This window comes from Mustelus asterias, chromosome 4 (genome assembly GCF_964213995.1).
Source record: "Mustelus asterias chromosome 4, sMusAst1.hap1.1, whole genome shotgun sequence".
Classification (NCBI taxonomy): Eukaryota; Metazoa; Chordata; class Chondrichthyes; order Carcharhiniformes; family Triakidae; genus Mustelus; species Mustelus asterias.
The window spans coordinates 126,875,987-126,896,024 of NC_135804.1; the positions used below are offsets into that span (position 1 = coordinate 126,875,987).

Sequence of the window (20,038 nt, forward strand, 5' to 3'; positions counted from 1 at the left end):
ACTTCTTTCTGCACTGCGGGGATTCTATGGTTTCCGCTTGACGTGTCTCCCAAACACTGGATGGAGGGATTTGGGGCTTTCTCTCTCCCATTCCAGTCTCTGTTAGCATTTAGCCCCAGTTTATATCTGCCTTGCTGCATGTATTTCCTGCTTCATTATATCTACTCATGAGCCTCAGCTCAAAGTCTCAAGTTACCAACTCATAGCAACCGAGTTCCATTGTATCACTCCCTCTCTCCTGAGCAATGTGCTCATCAGTCGGCTGAATACATATCACGCTTGGGAACACATGGAGCAGCCTTGAAAGTTAATGTGTTTCCATTCCAAGTATTTTAACCTCTTAGCCAGAACATTGCTCCTCCTGAAAAATACATCAAAGGCTGAACTTTGACAACTTTTAACAGGCCAGGAGTCCTATCAAATTAAAATAGCATTATCCAATTCTGGTGTGTTGTGTTTTAGTAAATACACGAGTCGACTTATTGTGTGAGAGCACTAAGTATTAAAAAGTAAAAATAGAGAGCAAACATTCCCATAAAAGGACATGTGATGTTTAGACAGGTAAGTCTGCTTTTTCTAATAAGGGCATCTTGGCATTGGTACTTATTGATACTGTGGTAATTGAATGTCTGTAGGTGAACTGAAGTAGGCACAACATTCCATTGGAAAATGATTGACATTTGTCACACAGCACTCTCTCTTACTCTTATGCTTGTTTTTTTGTCTTTTCCTTCTCATTCTCCACATGTAACCCTCCACCCCTGCACCACCACTGCATAGGAATATAGGACTTAGGAGCAGGTGTAAGCCCTTCAAGCCTTCCCTGCTTTTCAATTAGATGGTGGCCAATCTGGTTGTGTTCTCAACTCCATTTTCCTGACTGCCCCCAATAATCCTTGATTCCCCTGTCTATGAAGAATCTATCTACAATAAACTCGATGATCAAGCCTCCACTGCTGGGGAAGAGAATTTCACAGATCAAAACAACCTTATCGTGTCTATCTTAAATGTGCACCCTCTTATTTTTTAATTGTGTCCTATAATTCTCTCCCATGAGAGGAAACATCCTCCTGGCATTCATCCTGTCAAATCCCTTTGAGATTTTATATGTTCCAATAAGGTCACTTGTCATTCTCCTAAACACTAATGGATGTAGCCCAACCTGTTCAACCTTTCTTTGTAAAGTAGGCTCTTCATCCAAGGAATAAGTTGAGTGAACCTTTTCTGAACTGTTGATGCATTTTCAAACCCTTTTCAAATAAAGAGACCATAACTGTACACCATACTCCAGTTGCCACCACCAAGGCTCAATACGGTTGCAGCAAGATTTCCCTACTTTTATATTCAATTTCCCTTGGAATAAATTCCAGCATTCCATTTCCCCTCCGACTAATCACTATCTGTACCTGCATACTAACTTTTTATGATTATGTGCCAGGATACCAGATTGCCCTACTGCAGAATTCTACAATCTCACCATTTAAATAGTATATTGTTTTTCAAATCTTCCTGTCAAAGTGGGCAAGTTTACATTTTACCACAATTTTCCCCACTCACTTGACCTATCTATGTCGCTTTGTAGAGTCTTTATCTCCTCTTGGCAACTTTCCAATTATCTTGGTATCATTGGCAAATGTAGACATGGATAAAGGCTTTTTTTTTACTACTAGCTGTGATTTGGGAAGAGGGGAGAAAATTGTTGCACTTGAGATACAAGAACATGGGAAATAGGAGCAGAAATAGGACATTCGGCCTGTAAAGCCTGCTCCTCCATTCAGACAGACCATGGCTGATCTTCTACCTCAATGTGATCTTTCCCCACCATCCCCATATCCTTTGATGTCATTAGTATCCAGAAATCTGTTGATTTCTGTCTCAAACATACTCAATGATTGAGCACCTTCCAAGTGAAGAAATGCTCCCTCATCTCCATCCTTAATGGCCAGCCCCAGTTTCCTCAATCCTTCCTCATAATACGATCCTGCAATCCCAGGAATCAGTCTGGTGAATCTCTGTTGCATGCTTCTATGGCAAGTACATGCTTCCTTAGATAAGGTAAGGAGACCAAAATTATACACAATACACCAGGGCTCTACAATTTGAGCAAGACATTTTTGCTTTTTTACTCAAATCCCCTTGTGATGAAGGCCAACATACCATTTGCCTTCCTAATTACTTGCCACATCTTTTAGTGACTCATGAACAAAGACACCCAGGTTCCTTTAGACATCAACACTTCCCAACACCTCATTTAAGAAATACTTTGTTTATTGCTTTTTCTAGCAAAGTGGACAACTTTACACTTATTCACATTATATTCCATCTGCCATGTTTTTGCCCACTCACTTAGTCTGCAAATTCCCTTGAATCCTCTTGGCATCCTCCTCACAGCTTACATTTCCACCCAGTTTGGTGTCGTCAGCAAACTTGGTAATATTACAGTTGGCCCCCACATCCAAATTATTTATCAAGTTTTTGAACATCTGTGGCCCCACCACTGATCCATGTGGCACCCCACTAGTCAATCGCCTGCCATCCTGAGAATGACCTGTTTATTCCCATCTTTGTCATCTTGTGATAGTGGCCCATGAAGTGAATCAAGGTCTATAGTGTTTGTTGGGTTAGAACAGTGCAGAGTGCAGACCAACAACTTAGCATCACTTTGAAATTTTAATAAACAGAGGGTAATGGTAATTTATTCCCTGTCCTCTGCGTGCCTGGCGCCAGTGCTGTGTAACTGGTACCCAGTGTGAGTGCTGTGTAACTGGTACCAAGCGCCAGTGCTGTGTGGCTGGTGCCAGTGCAGACAGAGATCAGTTGACCTGTCGATGCAACAGCTTGTGGGAGTGCAGATTGCATTTGCCATCTTTCTGTGCTGTCACCAGGCTTGAAGATCCCTACCTGTTGTTTCTACAGACAAAGAACAAGTGGATCTGCTCCCGAGTGAGGCTGTGAGTCAGCAGAGCTGGGGAAGATCGTCTGACTTGAAACCTGAAAATTTATGGGGACACTGTCCCAGAGAGTGATTTCTCATAGGATGGAGAGAACTCCTATTTATTTGTGGAGGTTGAACTTCACACACAGAATATGGAAGAGGCAATCTACGGTAAATGATCTATCATTATTAAATGTCATATACACAGGAAACAGTGCAAGAAAGATCTTGATAATTTACTCGAACACGTGTCTCCTTTTTGCACTTAAGGAGTAAAGTTAAATATTGCAATGCACCTTTTTCAAAAGCTTTAAGGTTTGAGCATCTGCATCAGGAAGTCCTGGATTTAGTAGCACCAGGGTGCTTAAGTTGCTTTTTATTTCTGTTCAAGGTCGGTCCTATTGTGTGCGCACACAGCGTATGCTAAACCAGTGCCTAGAATCCTTAGTGCAGAAGGTTCAAAGTGGAGTGGTTATTAATTTTGAAAAAACTGGACCAGACCCCACGCCAGTTGGAGAAGGTAAGAAAAATATTCCTTAAAAATGTTTTCCATTTGGACTGTAGCCAGCAAAATGTTTGCAGGGAATATTCATGAAAAGGTTTTGTCTATCCTTGGAACTGTCTGACGCATGTATATGTTTTGCCTCTGTTTTTGGTTATTATTAACACTGCACCTTGAACGACAGGTAACTCGTATATCAGCACTGAGGATGTACAGATTTTAAGAGATTGAACTCCAATTTAGTGTGCATAAACTGGGACATATGTTGACTCTGTAGGATGGTGTAAAGTGGGGAATAATTCTGGACTTTTTATCAAACTGCTTGGTTTCTGACAAGATGTGGCTGTCAACCTGCATGATTCAGAGGGATAGAGATTGACCATTCACCACTCGGATCTGGGTTCATCTACAACTCAAATCAAAAGTCAGCTTCCTCATTTTTCTTAATAAGTTTAAACAGTTTTAATAAGAATGCAGTTGGGCCTCACTACAAAAAGTCTCCGAATGAGGCACTGTTTGGTGTTAGTGGGTGGGGAGTCGTGTGAACATGTGCAGAAGAGAATATATTTGTGGTTCAAGAGTAATCTCAAGAAAGCTTTGCCCAACATCTGATATACCCAATCAAAGGAGTGTTTGCCTTGCCCTAAATGCCTGAAATATTCCCTTTGTAGCCCTGACAATCCCATTTTGAGCGTAAAAATGGATGAGAATTTAGGAAGCTTGCAGGTGACACCAAGATTGGTGGCATAGTGGACAGTGAACAAGGTTATCTAGGATTGCAAAGGGATCTTGATCAATTGGGCCAATGAATAGCAGATGGAGTTTAATTTAGATAAATGTGAGATGATGCATTTTGGTAGATCGAACCAGGGCAAGACTTACTCAGTTAATGATAGGGCGTTGGGGAGAGTTATAGAACAAAGGGATCTAGGGGTACAGGTTCACAGCTCTTTGAAAATGGAGTCACAGGTAGACAGGGTGGTGAAGAAGGCATTCGGCATGCTTTGTTTCATTGGTCAGAACAGTAAAAACAGGATGTTGGGACATCTCGTTGAAGTTGTATGAGACATTGGTAAGACCACACTGGGAATACTGTGTATCGTTCTGGTCACACTATTATAAAAAGGATATTATTAAACTTGAAAGAGTGCAGAAAAGATTTACTAGGATGCTACCAGGACTTGATGGTTTGAGTTATAAGGAGAGGCTGGATAGACTGGGACTTTTTTCCCTGCAGCGTAGGAGGCTTAAGGGTGATCTTATAGAGGTCTATAAATAATGAGGGGCATAGATGAGGTAGATAGTCAATATCTTTTCCCAAAGGTGGGGGGGTCTAAAACTAGAGGGCATAGATTTAAGGTGAGAGAGGAGAGAAACAAAAAGGTCCAGAGGGGCAATTTTTTCTCACACAGGGTGGTGAGTGTCTAGAACGAGCTGCCAGAGGCGGGTACAATTTTGTCTTTTAAAATGCAGGTGGGGACAGTAAGATGGGTATGGGGGATATAGGCCAAATCCAGGCAATTGGGACTAGCTTAGTAGTAAAAACTGGGCGGCATGGACAAGTTGGGCCAAAGGGCCTGTTTCCATGCTGCAAATCTCTGACTCGATGATCTGTGCTGGGCCTCAACTTTTTACAATTGATATAAATGAAGGGAGTGAAGGTATGATTAAATTTGCTGACAACACAAAGATGGGTAGGAAAGTAAATTGTGAAGAGGGCATAAGAAAGGTACAAAGAAGCATTGATAGGTTAAAATTTAAAGTTTATTTATTAGTGTCACAAGTAGGCTTACATTAACATTCGGTGAAGTTGCTGTGAAAATCCCATAGTCACCACACTCTGGCGCCTGTTCGGGTACATTGAGGGTGAATTTAGCATGTTCAATGCACCTACATGGTCAATGCACGTCAGTCAGACTGTGGGAGGAAACCGGAGCACCCAAGGAAACCCACGCAGACACGGGGAGAACATGCAGATTCCACACAGTGACCCAAGCAGGGAATCAAACTCGGGTCCCTGGTGCTGTGAGGCAGCAGAGTGGCTTAGTCCTGCTCGTAATTTGTGTATCATATGTTCATTTGTAAACACAGCTAGTACATCCTTTTCACATCAGATAAATCAAAAATTGCACCTGTCTTCAATTGTAAGGAAAGATGTTGCAGAGTTTTCATTGGGAAGCCAGACCTCATGGTACAGTTACATGTGTTAAAACATAGGAATAGGAGAAGGAAGCTCAATCCCTTGAATTGGTTCCATGTTCAAATTAGATAATGACTGACCTGTATCTCAACACTCTTTCCCACCTTTGCTCCATATCCCTTCATACCCAACAGAATATCACCACTGTTTTTTAATGAGCGCTTTCCGATTTCAGTTCCAAATGACCAATCTGTAGTTTTTAGGTCATGCCCCCTTGTTCTTGATTAAACATGGCTTACCACTGCTTCTCCCTATCTACTGGATAAAATCTTTTTATAATTTTAAACATCTCAAATATATCACCACTTAACCTTCTTAACTCAAGGGAGCACCAATCAAGTTGATATGAATATACAAAATTGATGGACAGGAAAAGAGAATCTCCTCTATCAAACTTGCCCTAAAAGTCATGGGCTGGAATTGTATCGCCTTGCCCACCACGGGAAATGGAGCAGGCGAGGGGCAGACCATGGAAAGGTCCATTGACCTCGGGTGGGATTTTATGGTTTCTGGTCAAGCGAGGCCGTAAAATCCTGCCCATGATGGCTGGAGTATCGTGATGGTTGCAGCATCCCATAGATGGTACGGTTGATCTGATATAAACTACATTGTAGTATCAACGCTTTATTTCAAAAATAGCTGGAGTAGAGCACATTGCACGTGCTAAGCTTTGGCAGCTGGGTCATTGAATATACTCATGGATGAAATGGACAGATTTCTGATTGACGCGGTGTCAAGGATTATGGAGGCTTGAAAGTGGGGTAAAGGCTACAATCTGATCAGCCATGATCTTATCGAATGGCAGAGCAGATTAATATGCTAATTGGCCCACTCCTGCTCCTATTTCTTGTGATCTGATTTTCCTAGCTCAGGTATGAACTCATAGAGTCAGAGTTTTACAGCACAGAAAGAGACCCTTCAGCCCATCGTGCCTGCAATGGCGATCGAGCACCTGTCTATCCGGATCCCATTTTCCAGCACTTGGTCCATAGCCTTGTACGCTATAGTGTTCCAGCTGCTTATCTAAATGCTTTTTAAATTATGTGAGGGTTCCCGCCTCCACAACCCTTTTCAGGCAGTGAGTTCCAGATTCTCACCACCCTCTGGGTGAAAATGTTTTTCCTCAAATACCCTCTAAATACCCTGCCACTTACTTCAAATCTATGGCCTCTGGTTATTGACACCTCTACTAAGGGGAAAAGATTCCTCCTATCTATTGTATCTATGTCTCTAATAATCTTATACACCTCAATCAGGACCCCCTCAGCCTTCTCTGCTCTAACGAAAAGTAACGCAGCCTAACCAGCCTCTCTTCATAGCTGAAAATCTCTATCCCAGGCAACATCCTGGTGAACCTCCTCTGCTCCCTCTCTAAAATCATAGAATCTCTGCAATGCAGAAGGGGGCCATTCGACCCATCGAGCCTACACTGACAGCAATCTCTCTCAGGCCCTATCCCAGTAACCCCATCTTGCTGATCATCCTGGTACTAAGACGCAATTTACCGTGGCCAATCTAATCTGTAATTCTTTGAATTGAACGCAGGTCTCTGGTGCTGAGAGGCAGCTGTGCCACCATGCTGCCCCAATCACATCATAGAACATAGAAAGCCACAGCACAAACAGGCCCTTCGGCCCACAAGTTGCGCCGATCACATCCCCACCTCTAGGCCTATCTATAGCCCTCAATCCCATTAAATCCCATGTACTCATCCAGAAGTCTCTTAAAAGACCCCAACGAGTTTGCCTCCACCACCACCGACGTCAGCCGATTCCACTCACCCACCACCCTCTGAGTGAAAAACTTACCCCTGACATCTCCTCTGTACCTACCCCCCAGCACCTTAAACCTGTGTCCTCTCGTAGCAACCATTTCAGCCCTTGGAAATAGCCTCTGAGAGTCTACCCTATCCAGACCTCTCAACATCTTGTAAACCTCTATCAGGTCACCTCTCATCCTTCGTCTCTCCAGGGAGAAGAGACCAAGCTCCCTCAACCTATCCTCATAAGGCATGCCCCCCAATCCAGGCAACATCCTTGTAAATCTCCTCTGCACCCTTTCAATGGCTTCAACATCTTTCCTGTAATGAGGTGACCAGAACTGCGCGCAGTACTCCAAGTGGGGTCTAACCAGGGTCCTATAAAGCTGCAACATTATCTCCCGACTCCTAAACTCAATCCCTCGATTAATGAAGGCCAGTACGCCGTACGCCTTCTTGACCGCATCCTCCACCTGCAAGGCCGATTTAAGAGTCCTATGGACCCGGACCCCAAGGTCCTTCTGATCCTCTACACTGCTAAGAATGGTACCCTTCATATTATACTGCTGCTTCATCCCATTGGATCTGCCAAAATGGATCACTACACACTTATCCGGGTTGAAGTCCATCTGCCACTTCTCCGCCCAGTCTTGCATTCTATCTATGTCTCGCTGCAACTTCTGACATCCCTCCAAACTATCCACAACACCACCTACCTTGGTGTCGTCAGCAAACTTACCAACCCATCCCTCCACTTCCTCATCCAGGTCATTTATGAAAATGACAAACAGCAAGGGTCCCAGAACAGATCCCTGGGGCACTCCACTGGTCACTGACCTCCATGCAGAGAAAGACCCCTCCACAGCCACTCTCTGCCTTCTGCAGGCAAGCCAGTTCTGGATCCACAAGGCAACAGCCCCTTGGATCCCATGCCCTCTCACTTTCTCAAGAAGTCTTGCATGGGGGACCTTATCGAACGCCTTGCTGAAGTCCATATAGACCACATCCACCGCTCTTCCTTCGTCAATGTGTTTGGTCACATTTTCAAAGAACTCAACCAGGCTCGTAAGGCACGACCTGCCCTTGACAAAGCCGTGCTGACTACTTTTGATCATACTAAACTTCTCTAGATGATCATAAATCCTGTCTCTCAGGATCCTCTCCATCAACTTACCAACCACTGAGGTTAGACTCACCGGTCGGTAATTTCCCGGGCTGTCCCTGTTCCCTTTCTTGAATATAGGGACCACATCTGCAATCCTCCGGAACCTCTCCCGTCTCCATCGACGATGCAAAGATCATCGCCAAAGGCTCCGCAATCTCCTCCCTCGCCTCCCACAGTAACCTGGGGTACATCCCATCCGGTCCCGGCGACTTACCAACCTTGATGCCATTCAATAGTTCCAACACATCCTCTTTCTTTATGTCCACATGCTCGATCCTTTCTGTCCACCGCAAACCAGCAGTACAACCACCCAGATCCCTTTCCACCGTGAATACCGAGGTAAAGTATTCATTAAGCAGCTCCGCCATTTCTAACGGTTCCGCACAAACTTTTCCCCCTTCACCTTTTAAGGGTCCTATGCCTTCACATCTCATCCTTTTACTCTTGACATATTTGTAGAAAGCCTTGGGATTCTCCTTAATCTTACCCGCCAAGGCCTTCTCATGACCCCTTCTCGCTCTCCTAATTTCCTTCTTAAGCTCCTTCCTACATCCCGTATACTCCTCTAAATCCTTAACACCTCCTAGCTCTCTGAACCTTCTGTACGCCTCTCTTTTCTTATTCACCAGGTTCATCACAACCTTCGTGCACCACGGTTCCCGTACCCTACCAACACCCCCCTGTCTCATCGGAACGTTGTCATGCAGAGCTCCAGACAAACATTCCTTGAAAATCCTCCACTTTCCTTCGGTACTTTTCCCCAAGAATGCCTCCTTCCAATTTACCCGTCTAATTTCCTCCCTGATGACACTGTATTTCCCTTTACTCCAGAGAAACACTTTCCTAGCCTGCCTGATCCTATCTCTTTCCAATGCTATCGTGAAGGAGATAGAATTATGATCGCTGTCCCCAAGCTGCTCACCCACCGAGAGATCCTCCACCTGTCCAGGTTCATTAGCCAGCACCAGATCAAGTACAGCCTCTCCTCTAGTAGGCTTATCCACATACTGTGTCAGGAAACTCTCCTGGACACACCTAACAAACTCCTCTCCATCCAAACCCCTAGCCCTAGGGATATTCCAATCTATGTTTGGGAAATTAAAATCTCCCATCACGACAACTCTGTTATTCCTACATCTCTCCAGGATCTGTTTCCCCATCTGCTCCTCAACATCTCTGTTACTATTGGGCGGCCTATAGAAAACACCCAGCAACGTTACCGACCCCTTCCTGTTCCTAACCTCCACCCACAGAGACTCCGTAGTCAATCCCTCCACGGCGTCCACCTTCTCTACAGCCGTGACACTATCCCTGATCAACAGTGCCACTCCCCCCCCTCTCTTGCCTCCCTCCCTGTCCTTCCTGAAGCATCTAAAACCCGGCACCTGAAGCACCCAGTCCTGTCCCTGAGACATCCAAGTCTCCGTAATGGCCACCACATCACAATTCGAAGCAGAAATCCACGCTCTAAGCTCATCCACTTTATTCACTACACTCCTGGCATTAAAATAGACACATCTCAGACCTTCAGCCTGAGCACTTCCCTTCTCCATCACTCGTCTAACCTCCCTCTTACCCTGTTTACATTCCTTATCTATTTGCGAGCTAACCTCCTCGCTCTCAGTCCCCTCATTTCGATTCCCTCCCCCCAACCTTTCTAGTTTAAAGTCTCTCCTATTGTGTGGTGATCAGAACTGCACACAGTACTCTAGCTGTGACCTAATGTGGTTATGATGGAGCATTTTATGCAGCTCCATCATAACCTTCCTGCTTTTATATTCTTTGCCTTGGCTAATAAAGGCAAGTATTCCATATGCCTTCTTAGCCCCTTATCTACTTGTTCTGCTGCCTTCCGGGATCTTTGGACATGTACCCCAAGGTCCCTCTAGTCCTCCAACCTAGCATACTACCGTTCATTGTGCATTCCCTTGCCTTGTTAGTCCTCCAAAAATGCATCACCTCAAACTTTTCAGGATTAAATTCCATTTGCCACTGTTTGCCCATCTGACTGACCCACCTATGTAACCTAAAGCTTTTCTCCTCGCTATTTATCATACCATCAATTTTCATGTCATCTGCAAACTTACTGATCATACACCCCACATTTCCATCTAGATCATTAATCTACATTACAAAGAGCAAAGGGACCGAGCATTGATCCCTGTGGTACACCTTTGGACACAAACTTCCAGTTGCAAAAACAACCTTTGACCTTCGCCCTCTGCCTTGTTGCCTGATGGGTATCCATAAATACACCAGCAAAGTCTGGTGGTTAAAAGAAGGCTACCCCTGTATTAGCAAAGAACAGGATGTGCCATGAAGAAGAGCTGATGGGACAGTGACTGTTGCTGTGCCTTGAACAGACAGCCAACATGGTACCATCATATAAGAACGGAAGCAGGCAAAAAAAAGGTAATTATAGGCCAGTGAGTCAAACATTAGTAGTAGGTAAGTTTTATAGGAAAAAATTCTCAGAGACAGAATTAATCTTCACTTGGTTAATCAATGATAGTCAGAATGGCTTTGTCAGGGGGAGATCATGCCCAACTAATTTAATTGAATTTTGGAGGAGGTGACGGTGTGTGGTTGAGGGCATCTACACACTTAGTTTCCCTTGTTAACCAATCAAGTGCTCATCTAGATACTCCTTATAGGTTGCAAGGTTTTCAGCCTCCACTATCTTCCCAGGTAGTGCATTCCAGATTCTCACCACCCTCTTAGTGAACATTTTTTCTCAAATCCTTTACCCTAAAACTATGCCCCCTCATGATTGACCCCTCAACCAGACCCAGTCCGCTTTGGCGAGATCCTGTCTTCTTCTTTTAAAACCGGCCACCCCCAATTCAGCAACTTTATTTCGGATCCATCTTTGTTCTTTTGCATAACTACCTTAAATCTGACCGGGCTATGGTCACTGTCACAGAAATGCTTCCCACTGACACTTCTACCATCTGCCCAGCTTCATTCCCTAAAATCCGATCTAGTCCCACCCCTTCTCCTTGTAGGACTTTCTACATGCTGGCTCAAACGGTTTTCCTGGATGCTCTTTAAGAATTCCACCCTCTCTAAGTCTTTCACACTTTGCTTATCCCAATTAATATTGGGGAAGTTGAAATCCCCGACTATTATTACCACATTGTTTTTGCACTTCTTTGAAATTTGGCTCCATATCTGCTCTTCTCTCTCTCCCTGTTTGGGAGCATATTAAACACTCTCTCAGCAATGTGATTGCCCCTTTTTGTTTTTAAGTTCCAACGATGTGGCCTCAGTTGAGCAGCCTGCTAAGGTACCATCCTTCCTCACTGCAGTAATTGGCTCCAAGATCAATAATGCAGCACAAAGCTCCTACTCCTTTTGTTCTGCTATGTTTCAGATTGTATTGTTGAACCACCTCGAGCAACCTCTTCATTTACTCCTCAAGCTTGGCATACCTGTCACAAACTGATTTATGTGAGACCAAACCCCAAGACTGGCGTACCTGTTGGACACTGGCCAATTCCTGAATCTTTTTGGCCGGATCAAAACTCCCCCACATTGGTGAGTATCAGTGGCCAGGACATGTGTTACTCTTTACATAAGCTCTTTGTTGCTGTTTTGACTTGATCAGTGTTTTGTAATTAATTTAATAACTGCAATCTAGTGTAAGTACCTATACCATATAAACAGGAAACACATTTAAAACCAAAGTTACTCAAATGTCTTAACAAATTAGATTGATAGAAAATAATCCGCAGATTATTAAAGTTCTAAATAATCAACATTGTAAGTTTCTAAATAATCAGATTCCATTGATTGGGAATGAAGCTTCACAGATTAATGAATGGAACTGTTTTGTAAAAAGACAACTATAAAAGAGAGATGGGGACTGGCTTGATGATGAATGGGGATCAAGGTGGACAAAAACCAGGTAACTATAGGCCAGTTAACTTAATATCTTTTATTGGGACAATGTTAGAATCCGTTATAAAGGATGTAATCGCAGAGTGTTTAGAAGCTTTTTATTTATTAGTGTCACCAGTCGGCTTACATTAACAATGCAATGAAGTTACTGTGAAAATCCCCTAGTTGTCACACTCCGGCGCCTGTTCAGGTACACTGAGGGAGAATTTAGCATGGCCAATCCACCTAAACAGCACATCTTTTGGACTGTGGGAGGAAACCGGAGCTTTTGGAAGCTTTTTCCCAGGTCAGAAATGACAAACACAAGGGTTCACAAGTTCAAGGTAAGGGGGGCAAGGTTCAATACAGGTATGCGGGGGACATATTTTACACAGAGGGTGGTGGGGGCCTGGAATGCACTACCAAGCAAGGTGGTTGAGGCAGACACGCTAGGATCATTTAAGACTTATCTAGATAGCCACATGAACAGACTGGGAATAGAGGGATACAAACGGATGGTCTAGTTAGGAACACATGATCGGTGCAGGCTTGGAGGGCCGAAGGGCCTGTTCCTGTGCTGTTTTGTTCTTTGTTCACCCGGAGGAAATCCACGCAGGCACGGGGAGAATGTGCAGACTCCGCACAGACAGTGACCCAAGCTGGGAATCGAACCCACGTCCCTGATGCTGTGAGGCAGCAGTGCTAACCACTGTGCCATCCTGCCCCATAACATAAACAAGCAGAGTCAGCATGGCTTCATGAAGAGAAACTGTGCTTGACAAATTCGTTAGAATTCTTTGAGGTGGTAACAAGTGGGATAGATAAAGGGGAACAAGGAGATGAAATATATTTGGATTTCCAAAAAAAGTTCAAGAAGGTACTGCACAAAAGGCTACTTAACAATAAGAGCCCATGGTGTTGTGGGTAGTACATTAGCTTGGACAGAGGATTGGCTAACTAATAGACAGAGTGGATTAAGAGGGGCATTTTCAGGATAGCAACCTGCAAAGGGATGACCATAGACTGCTCTCCCCTTTTAAGGGGAAGAGCTGACTGGTGGTGATTTAACCTAATGATCACTACACCTCAGGCGAGGGGCAAGGTTGAGAAGATGGGCCTTCATGAATAACCTCAACTGATATGAGTTGTAACTAGTGGATTGCCACAGGGATCAGTGTTGGGGCCGCATTATTTACAATATGTATCAATGACGTGGGCGGCACAGTGGCCCAGTGGTTAGCACTGTTGCCTCTCAGCGCCAGGGACCTGGGTTCGATTCCAGGCTTGGATCACTGTCTGTATGGAGTTTGCACGTTCTCCCCGTGCCTGCGTGGGTTTCCTCCGGGTGCTCCGGTTTCCACCCACGGTCTGAAAGATGTGCTGGTTAGATGCATTGACCCGAACAGGCGCCGGAATGTGGCAACTAGGGGAATTTCACAGTAACTTCATTGTACTGTTAATGTAAGCCTTATTGTGACTAATAAATAAACTTTTTTTCACTTGGACAAGGGAAGCGAATGTACTATTGGCAAGTTTGCAGGTGACACAAAAATAGCTGGAAAGGCAAGTGGTGAAGATGACTCGGATGGGTATAGACAGGTTAGGTGAGTGGGCAAAAGCTTGGAATATGGAACATAATGTATGAAAATATGAAGTTATGCACTTTGGTAGGAAGAATAAAGGAGCTGAACACTATTTAAATGGAGAAAGACTGCAGAAAGCTACAGCACAGAGGGATTTGGGGGTCCTTGTGCATAGATCTCAAAAAACCAGCATGCAAGTTCAGCAGGTAATAGGGAAGGCAAATGGAGTGTTGACCTTTATTTCAAAGGGAATGGAGTATAAAATTGGAAACATTTAAGGAGTATTTAGATATGCACTTGTGATTACAAGGTTATGGGCCAAGTGCTGGAATATGGGATTAGAATAGTTGGGTAGTTTGTCTTTGGCACAGTCGTGATGGGCCGTAGGCAATTTTCAGTGCTGTTTACCTCTATGAGCATTAGATGTGAATCTGTGATTGGATACCATTTGCTAAACAATCCTGAGTGTGCTATGGATTGTTAGCACACTGACAAAACAATTTATGATCATCAGTTGGGCTTGTAATGTCGACTACTTACTTGAGTGAAAAGCTAAATACATTAATACGCTGGATCCTGATCTTTGCAGACAGAAACAAGATATACACACATTGCGTCCATTTCAACTAAACAAAACAGGTAACAGCAATTTTCTGGTTCATTCCCCAGGGCAATGTCTTGACCAATCAGAGTTAGCTTGCCTGGTTTCAATTTAAGCAGAGCTTGGCAGTTAACTATCAGTCATCATTTAACTGGTGCGTTCTTCATGGCAACGCCTCTACCAGCCAGAATCTACTTGTTAACCAATCGGCACTCTCTTCTCATGAAGTATAAATTGTTGTTCCCTTTACATTTGGCTCTTGAGAATTGCCCTGATGAGTGCAAGACAAAAAGTTTCAAAAACATTTCTCTCTTCAGAACTACTCCAGTTCTGCATTACCAAATAACTATTTATATCCTTTTTTGGCTTGTCCATTTTTGTTGACGTTTTGGTTTGCTTTACTGGGTTAGAGGCCCTATATAAATGTAAATTGTTGTTTTTACAATTCAGCGACATGCAGTGAGTCATGAACATGTTTAATTGTGAAGTAAATGCCTGGTATCAAAATTAATATATTAAAATATGAACAAAATTTTGGAAATGCGCAGTGAATCATAGAATCCCTACAGTGCAGAAGGAGCCCATTCAGCCCATCGAGTCTACACTGGCAACAATCCCACCCATGCCCTATTCTTGTAACCCCACATAATCCCCCTGACATTAAGGAGCAATCCACCCAGACCTGTTCTCCGTAACCCCAAGTATTTACCCCACTAATTCCCCTAACCTACACATCTTGGGACACTAGGGGGCAATTTAGCACGGCCAATCCACCTAACCTGCACATCTTTGGAGTCATGATGTGGGGATGCCGGTGTTGGACTGGGGTGGGCACAGTAAGAAGTCTCAACACCGTACTCACTGTACAGTACTCAACACCGACAACTGCCAGTCTCCAGACACTATTCTACAACTCATCCGCTTCATCCTGGACCACAACATTTTCACCTTCAACAACCAGTTTTTCATCCAGATACATGGAACAGCCATGGGGACCAAGTTCACACCTCAATACACCAAAATCTTCATGCACAAGTTCGAACAAGACCCCTTCGCTGCACAGGACCTTCAACCAATGCGATACACAAAATGTATCGAAGACATTTTCTTCCTTTGGACTCACAGCGAAGAATCACTGAAACGACTATATGATGACATCAATAAGTGCCATCCCAGCATCAGACTCATCATGGACTACTCTCCAGAATCGGTTGCATTCTTGGACACTTTCATCAGGTTGCATTCATCGGATGAATGGAGAGGTAGGTTTCACAAACATGGCATATATAGACAGAGACACAATTGCAAGATAATGATTGGAATGCAAGTCTTTACAGATAATCAAGTCTTTACAGGCACAGACAATGCGAGTGGAGAGAGGGAGAATCATAGGTTAAAGGGTTGTGAATTGTCCCAAGCCAGGGCAGTTAGTAGGATTTTGCGAGCCCAGGCAGTATGGTGGGGGTTACATGTAGTGTGACATGAACCCAAGATCCCAGTTGATGCCATCCACATGCATGCGGAACTTGGCTATCAGTTTCTGCTCTGCGATCCAGCATTGTCATGTGTCTTGAAGGCCACCTTGGAGAACGCTTACCTGAAGATCAGAGGCTGAATGCCCTTGACTGCTGAAGTGTTCCCGACTGTGTTCCCCATCAAGGATGGTCACCTCAGCGCTTCACTCTACCGCAAACCCACGGATAACCTCATGATGCTCCACTTCTCCAGCTTCCACCCTAAACACGTTAAAGAAGCCATCCCCTATGGGACAAGTCCTCTGTATGCACAGGATCTGCTCAGATGAGGAGGACTGCAACAGACAACTACAGATGTTGAAAGACGCCCTTGTAAGAATGGGATATGGCGCTCGATTCATCGATTGACAGTTCGGACGCGCCACAGCGAAAAACCACATGACCTCCTCAGAAGACAAACATGGGAAACGACCAACAGAGTATCCTTCGTCGTCCAGTACTTCCCTGGAGTGGAGAGGCTACAACATCTTCTTCGAAGCCTTCAGCATGTTATCGATGAAGACAAACATCTCGCCAAGGTCATCCCCACACCCCCACTAGCCTTCAAACAACCGTGCAACCTCAAACAGACCATTGTTCGCCGCAGCAAATTACCCAGCCTTCAGGAGAACAGTGACCATGACACCACACAACCCTGTCACAGCAACCTCTGCAAGATGTGCCGGATCATCAACACGGATATCACTATCATATGCAAGAACACCATCCACCAGGTACACGGTAAATACTCTTGCAACTTGGTCAATGTTGTCTACCTGATACGGTGCAGGAAACTCTGTCCCGAGGCGTGGTGCATTAGTACCATGCAGACGCTACGACAACAGATGGATGGACACTGCGCAACAATCATCAGGCTGGAGTGTTTCCTTCCTGTTGGGGAACACTTCAGCAGTCAAGGGCATTCAGCCTCCGATCTTCGGGTAAGCGTTCTCCAAGATGGCCTTTAAGACACATGACAAGGCAGAATCACCGAGCAGAAACTGATAGCCAAGTTCCGCATGTATGAGAACGGCCTCAACCGGGATCTCGGGTTCATGCCACACTACATGTAACCCCCACCATACTGCCTGGGCTCGCAAAATCCTACTAACTGCCCTGGCTTGAGACAATTCACAACCCTTTAACCTGTGATTATCCCTCTCTCCACTCGCATTGTCTGCGCTTGTAAAGACTTGATTACCTGTAAGTACTCGCATTCCAATCATTATCTTGCAATTGTGTCTCTGTCTATATATGGCATGTTTGTGAAACCTACCTCTCCACTTACCTGATGAAAGAGCAGCGTTCCGAAAGCTTGTAATTCCAAATAAACCTGTTGGACTTTAACCTGGGTGTTGTGAGACTTCTTACTGTGCCCATCTTTGGAGTGTGGGGGGAAATGAGAGCACCCGGAGGAAAACCTCACAGACGCAGGGAGAACGTGCAAACTCCACACAGACAGTCACCTGGGTCCCTGACACCGTGAGGCAGCAGTGCTAATCACTGTGCCGGCCTCTGAAGAATCTCTAAAGAAAAATGATGTTTGTGGGGGTAAACCTTTTGTAAGAAAACTGAAAGCTAAGTTGTTGATATTGAATGAATATTATAACCCAGTTTTGATATCCACATAATCCTCCATCTCGGTGCTCTCAAATAATTTTTAAAGGGTGAAATAAGGCAGAACCTGCCACCCTCAAAGTCGCCCGTCATACAGGATCATGATTAAGTGGACCAAATCTTTTTCTAATTGCTAACCTTCTTGAGATTTTTAAATTTTGTGAATTTTCGTGCAGAAAATGTACCTTTGGGATAAAAGTTGTTTGCCCGCACATTCCATTTTAAGTGCGTATGGATCATGGGTATTCAGTGTGTGTCAGGAAAAATTAACGCTTTGTTTTGGGTGTGCTTGCTACCTCTGCCCCATATGGACAGGAGTATGCCTTTCAATCTAATTAGTCTAGTTACTGAAACTTTTGATTATTCTTGCTTTGTTAATTAGCTGTTTTTCCTGTTTGAATTTTGGGAACAGAGAGTTATAATGATAACGGCAAAATACTGCAGATGCTGGAATCTGAAACAAAAACGGAAAATGCTAGAGAAACTCAGTAGGTCTGACAGCGTCTGTGGAGCGAGAATAAAGCCAGCGTTTTGAGTCTGGGTGACCCTTCGTCAGAGCTAAGAGCAAAGAAAATCAGACAAGATTTATACTATGGGGAGGGGAGGGGGGCGGTAATTGGAGAAAGGAAATGTAAATGGCAATGATAAAGGCTGAGAAAAGTTCTAAAGGTGTCCATTAAGTGATCAGAATGTGTGAATGGCAGAACAGAGGTACAGATTGTTAAGGGACTGCCTGAGGAATGTGGCAGTTAACCCTGAAGAGGGGGGGTGCTTAGACAAGATGGAGAGCAAGATTTCAGAAGTAGAAAAGTAGAGATAAGAATGAAAAGTGATTAAAAATGGGTGAATGAGATGGGAAGAAGAAATTGAATAAAATAAGTGGGAATGGGGTGGAGGGGAGAGTTCACGCTCTGACGTGGTTGAGCTCAATAGTCAATCCAGAAGGCTGTAAAGTGCCGAATCGGAAGATGAGGTGCTGTTCCTCCAGTTTGCGTTGGCGTTCACTAGAACATTGTAAAAGGTCAAGGACAGACATGTGGACAGGAGAGCAAGATGGTGTGTTGAAACTGCAAGTGGCAGGACGGTCTGGGTCCTGCTTGCGGACGGACCAAAGGTGTTCAGCAAAATGGTCACCCGGTCTGCGTTTGGCCTCTGCAATGTAGAGTAGACGGCATTGGGAGATTGAAGGAGATGCATGTGAAGCATTGCTTCACCTGAAAGGAGTGTTTGGGCTCTGGGGCAGTGAGCAGAAAGGAGATAAAGGGGCAAGTGTTGCACCTTCTATGATTGGATGGGAAGGTGTCGTGGGCATGGGGTGAGGTGTTTGGTGTGATGGAGGAGTGGACCAGAGTGTCCCGGAGAGAACGGTCCCTGCGGAATGCTGACAGCGGGAGGGAGGGGAAGATGTGTTGAGTAGTGGCATCATGCTGGAGTTGCCAAAAATGCCGGTGTATGATCCTTTCAATGCAGAGGCTGGTGGGGTGAAAAGTGAGGACAAGGGGGACCCTATCTTGGTTCTGGGAGCGGGGTGAAATCTTGCTCCTCTTCTAGTTAACGCTTCGAGTCTGGATGATCCTTCGTCAGAGCCCAACGTAACATTGCTATTTGTGAGATCTTACTGTCTCTGAGATCTTGCTGTGCACAAGTTGACTGCTACTGCATTTCACCCTACTATGGCTATATTTTCAGATTACATTGGCTGTGAAGGACTTTGTGATGTTACGCAGTTGCGAACAATGAGATATAAATTCAGGCTCTCTTTTCATACACGGTTAGAATCCCTGCAGTGCATATGGAGGCCATTCGGCCCATTGGGTCTGCACTGACTCTCTGAAAGAGCATCCCACCCAGGTCTTCTCTACTGCCTTCTCCCTGTAATCCCGTGCATTTACCATGGCCAATCCAACTAACGTACACATCTTTGGACTGAGAGAGGAAGATGAGCACCCAGAGGAAACCCACGCAGACATGAGGAGAACGTGCAAACTCCACACACTGTTTTTGAGGCTAGTATTTGGAAACTATTTTAAACCAACCTTGTATGTCACCAATGTTGTGATGACAAGTTTTAATGTCTATCACACATGGTCACTTCTTCAATTGGTAATTTCAGCTGTGGAGTTACTGAGATGCACATGCTAGTGGGGGACTTAAGGATGCATTGAATATGGAGTCTGTAATTCTTGCAGGGAAATCGTTTGATTTTCAGATGGGAGCAATATTTGATGTCACTGGGACTGGTCTCGTTCACCTTTTGACTTGAGGTTGAAAATAGCCTGGAGC

At 44.5% G+C, this 20,038-nt stretch overlaps 1 protein-coding gene across 8 annotated transcripts in view; it reads left to right on the forward strand.

Annotated features, from left to right (window-relative positions):
* The window catches only part of ints6l (integrator complex subunit 6 like), an 86,714-nt gene that overhangs the window by 30,433 nt on the left and 36,243 nt on the right, over positions 1 to 20,038 (forward strand). For 3 of the 8 annotated variants that reach the window (XM_078211730.1, XM_078211728.1, XM_078211729.1), the window contains 2 exons: positions 3,327 to 3,455; positions 11,935 to 12,098. In XM_078211730.1, coding sequence (XP_078067856.1) covers positions 3,327 to 3,455; positions 11,935 to 12,098 — 293 coding nt within the window. Of the gene's footprint in view, positions 1 to 2,916; positions 3,107 to 3,326; positions 3,456 to 11,934; positions 12,099 to 14,692; positions 14,799 to 20,038 lie in introns of those variants that run through there. The other 5 variants (XR_013497660.1, XR_013497662.1, XM_078211732.1 and 2 more) reach the window with 4 other exon arrangements.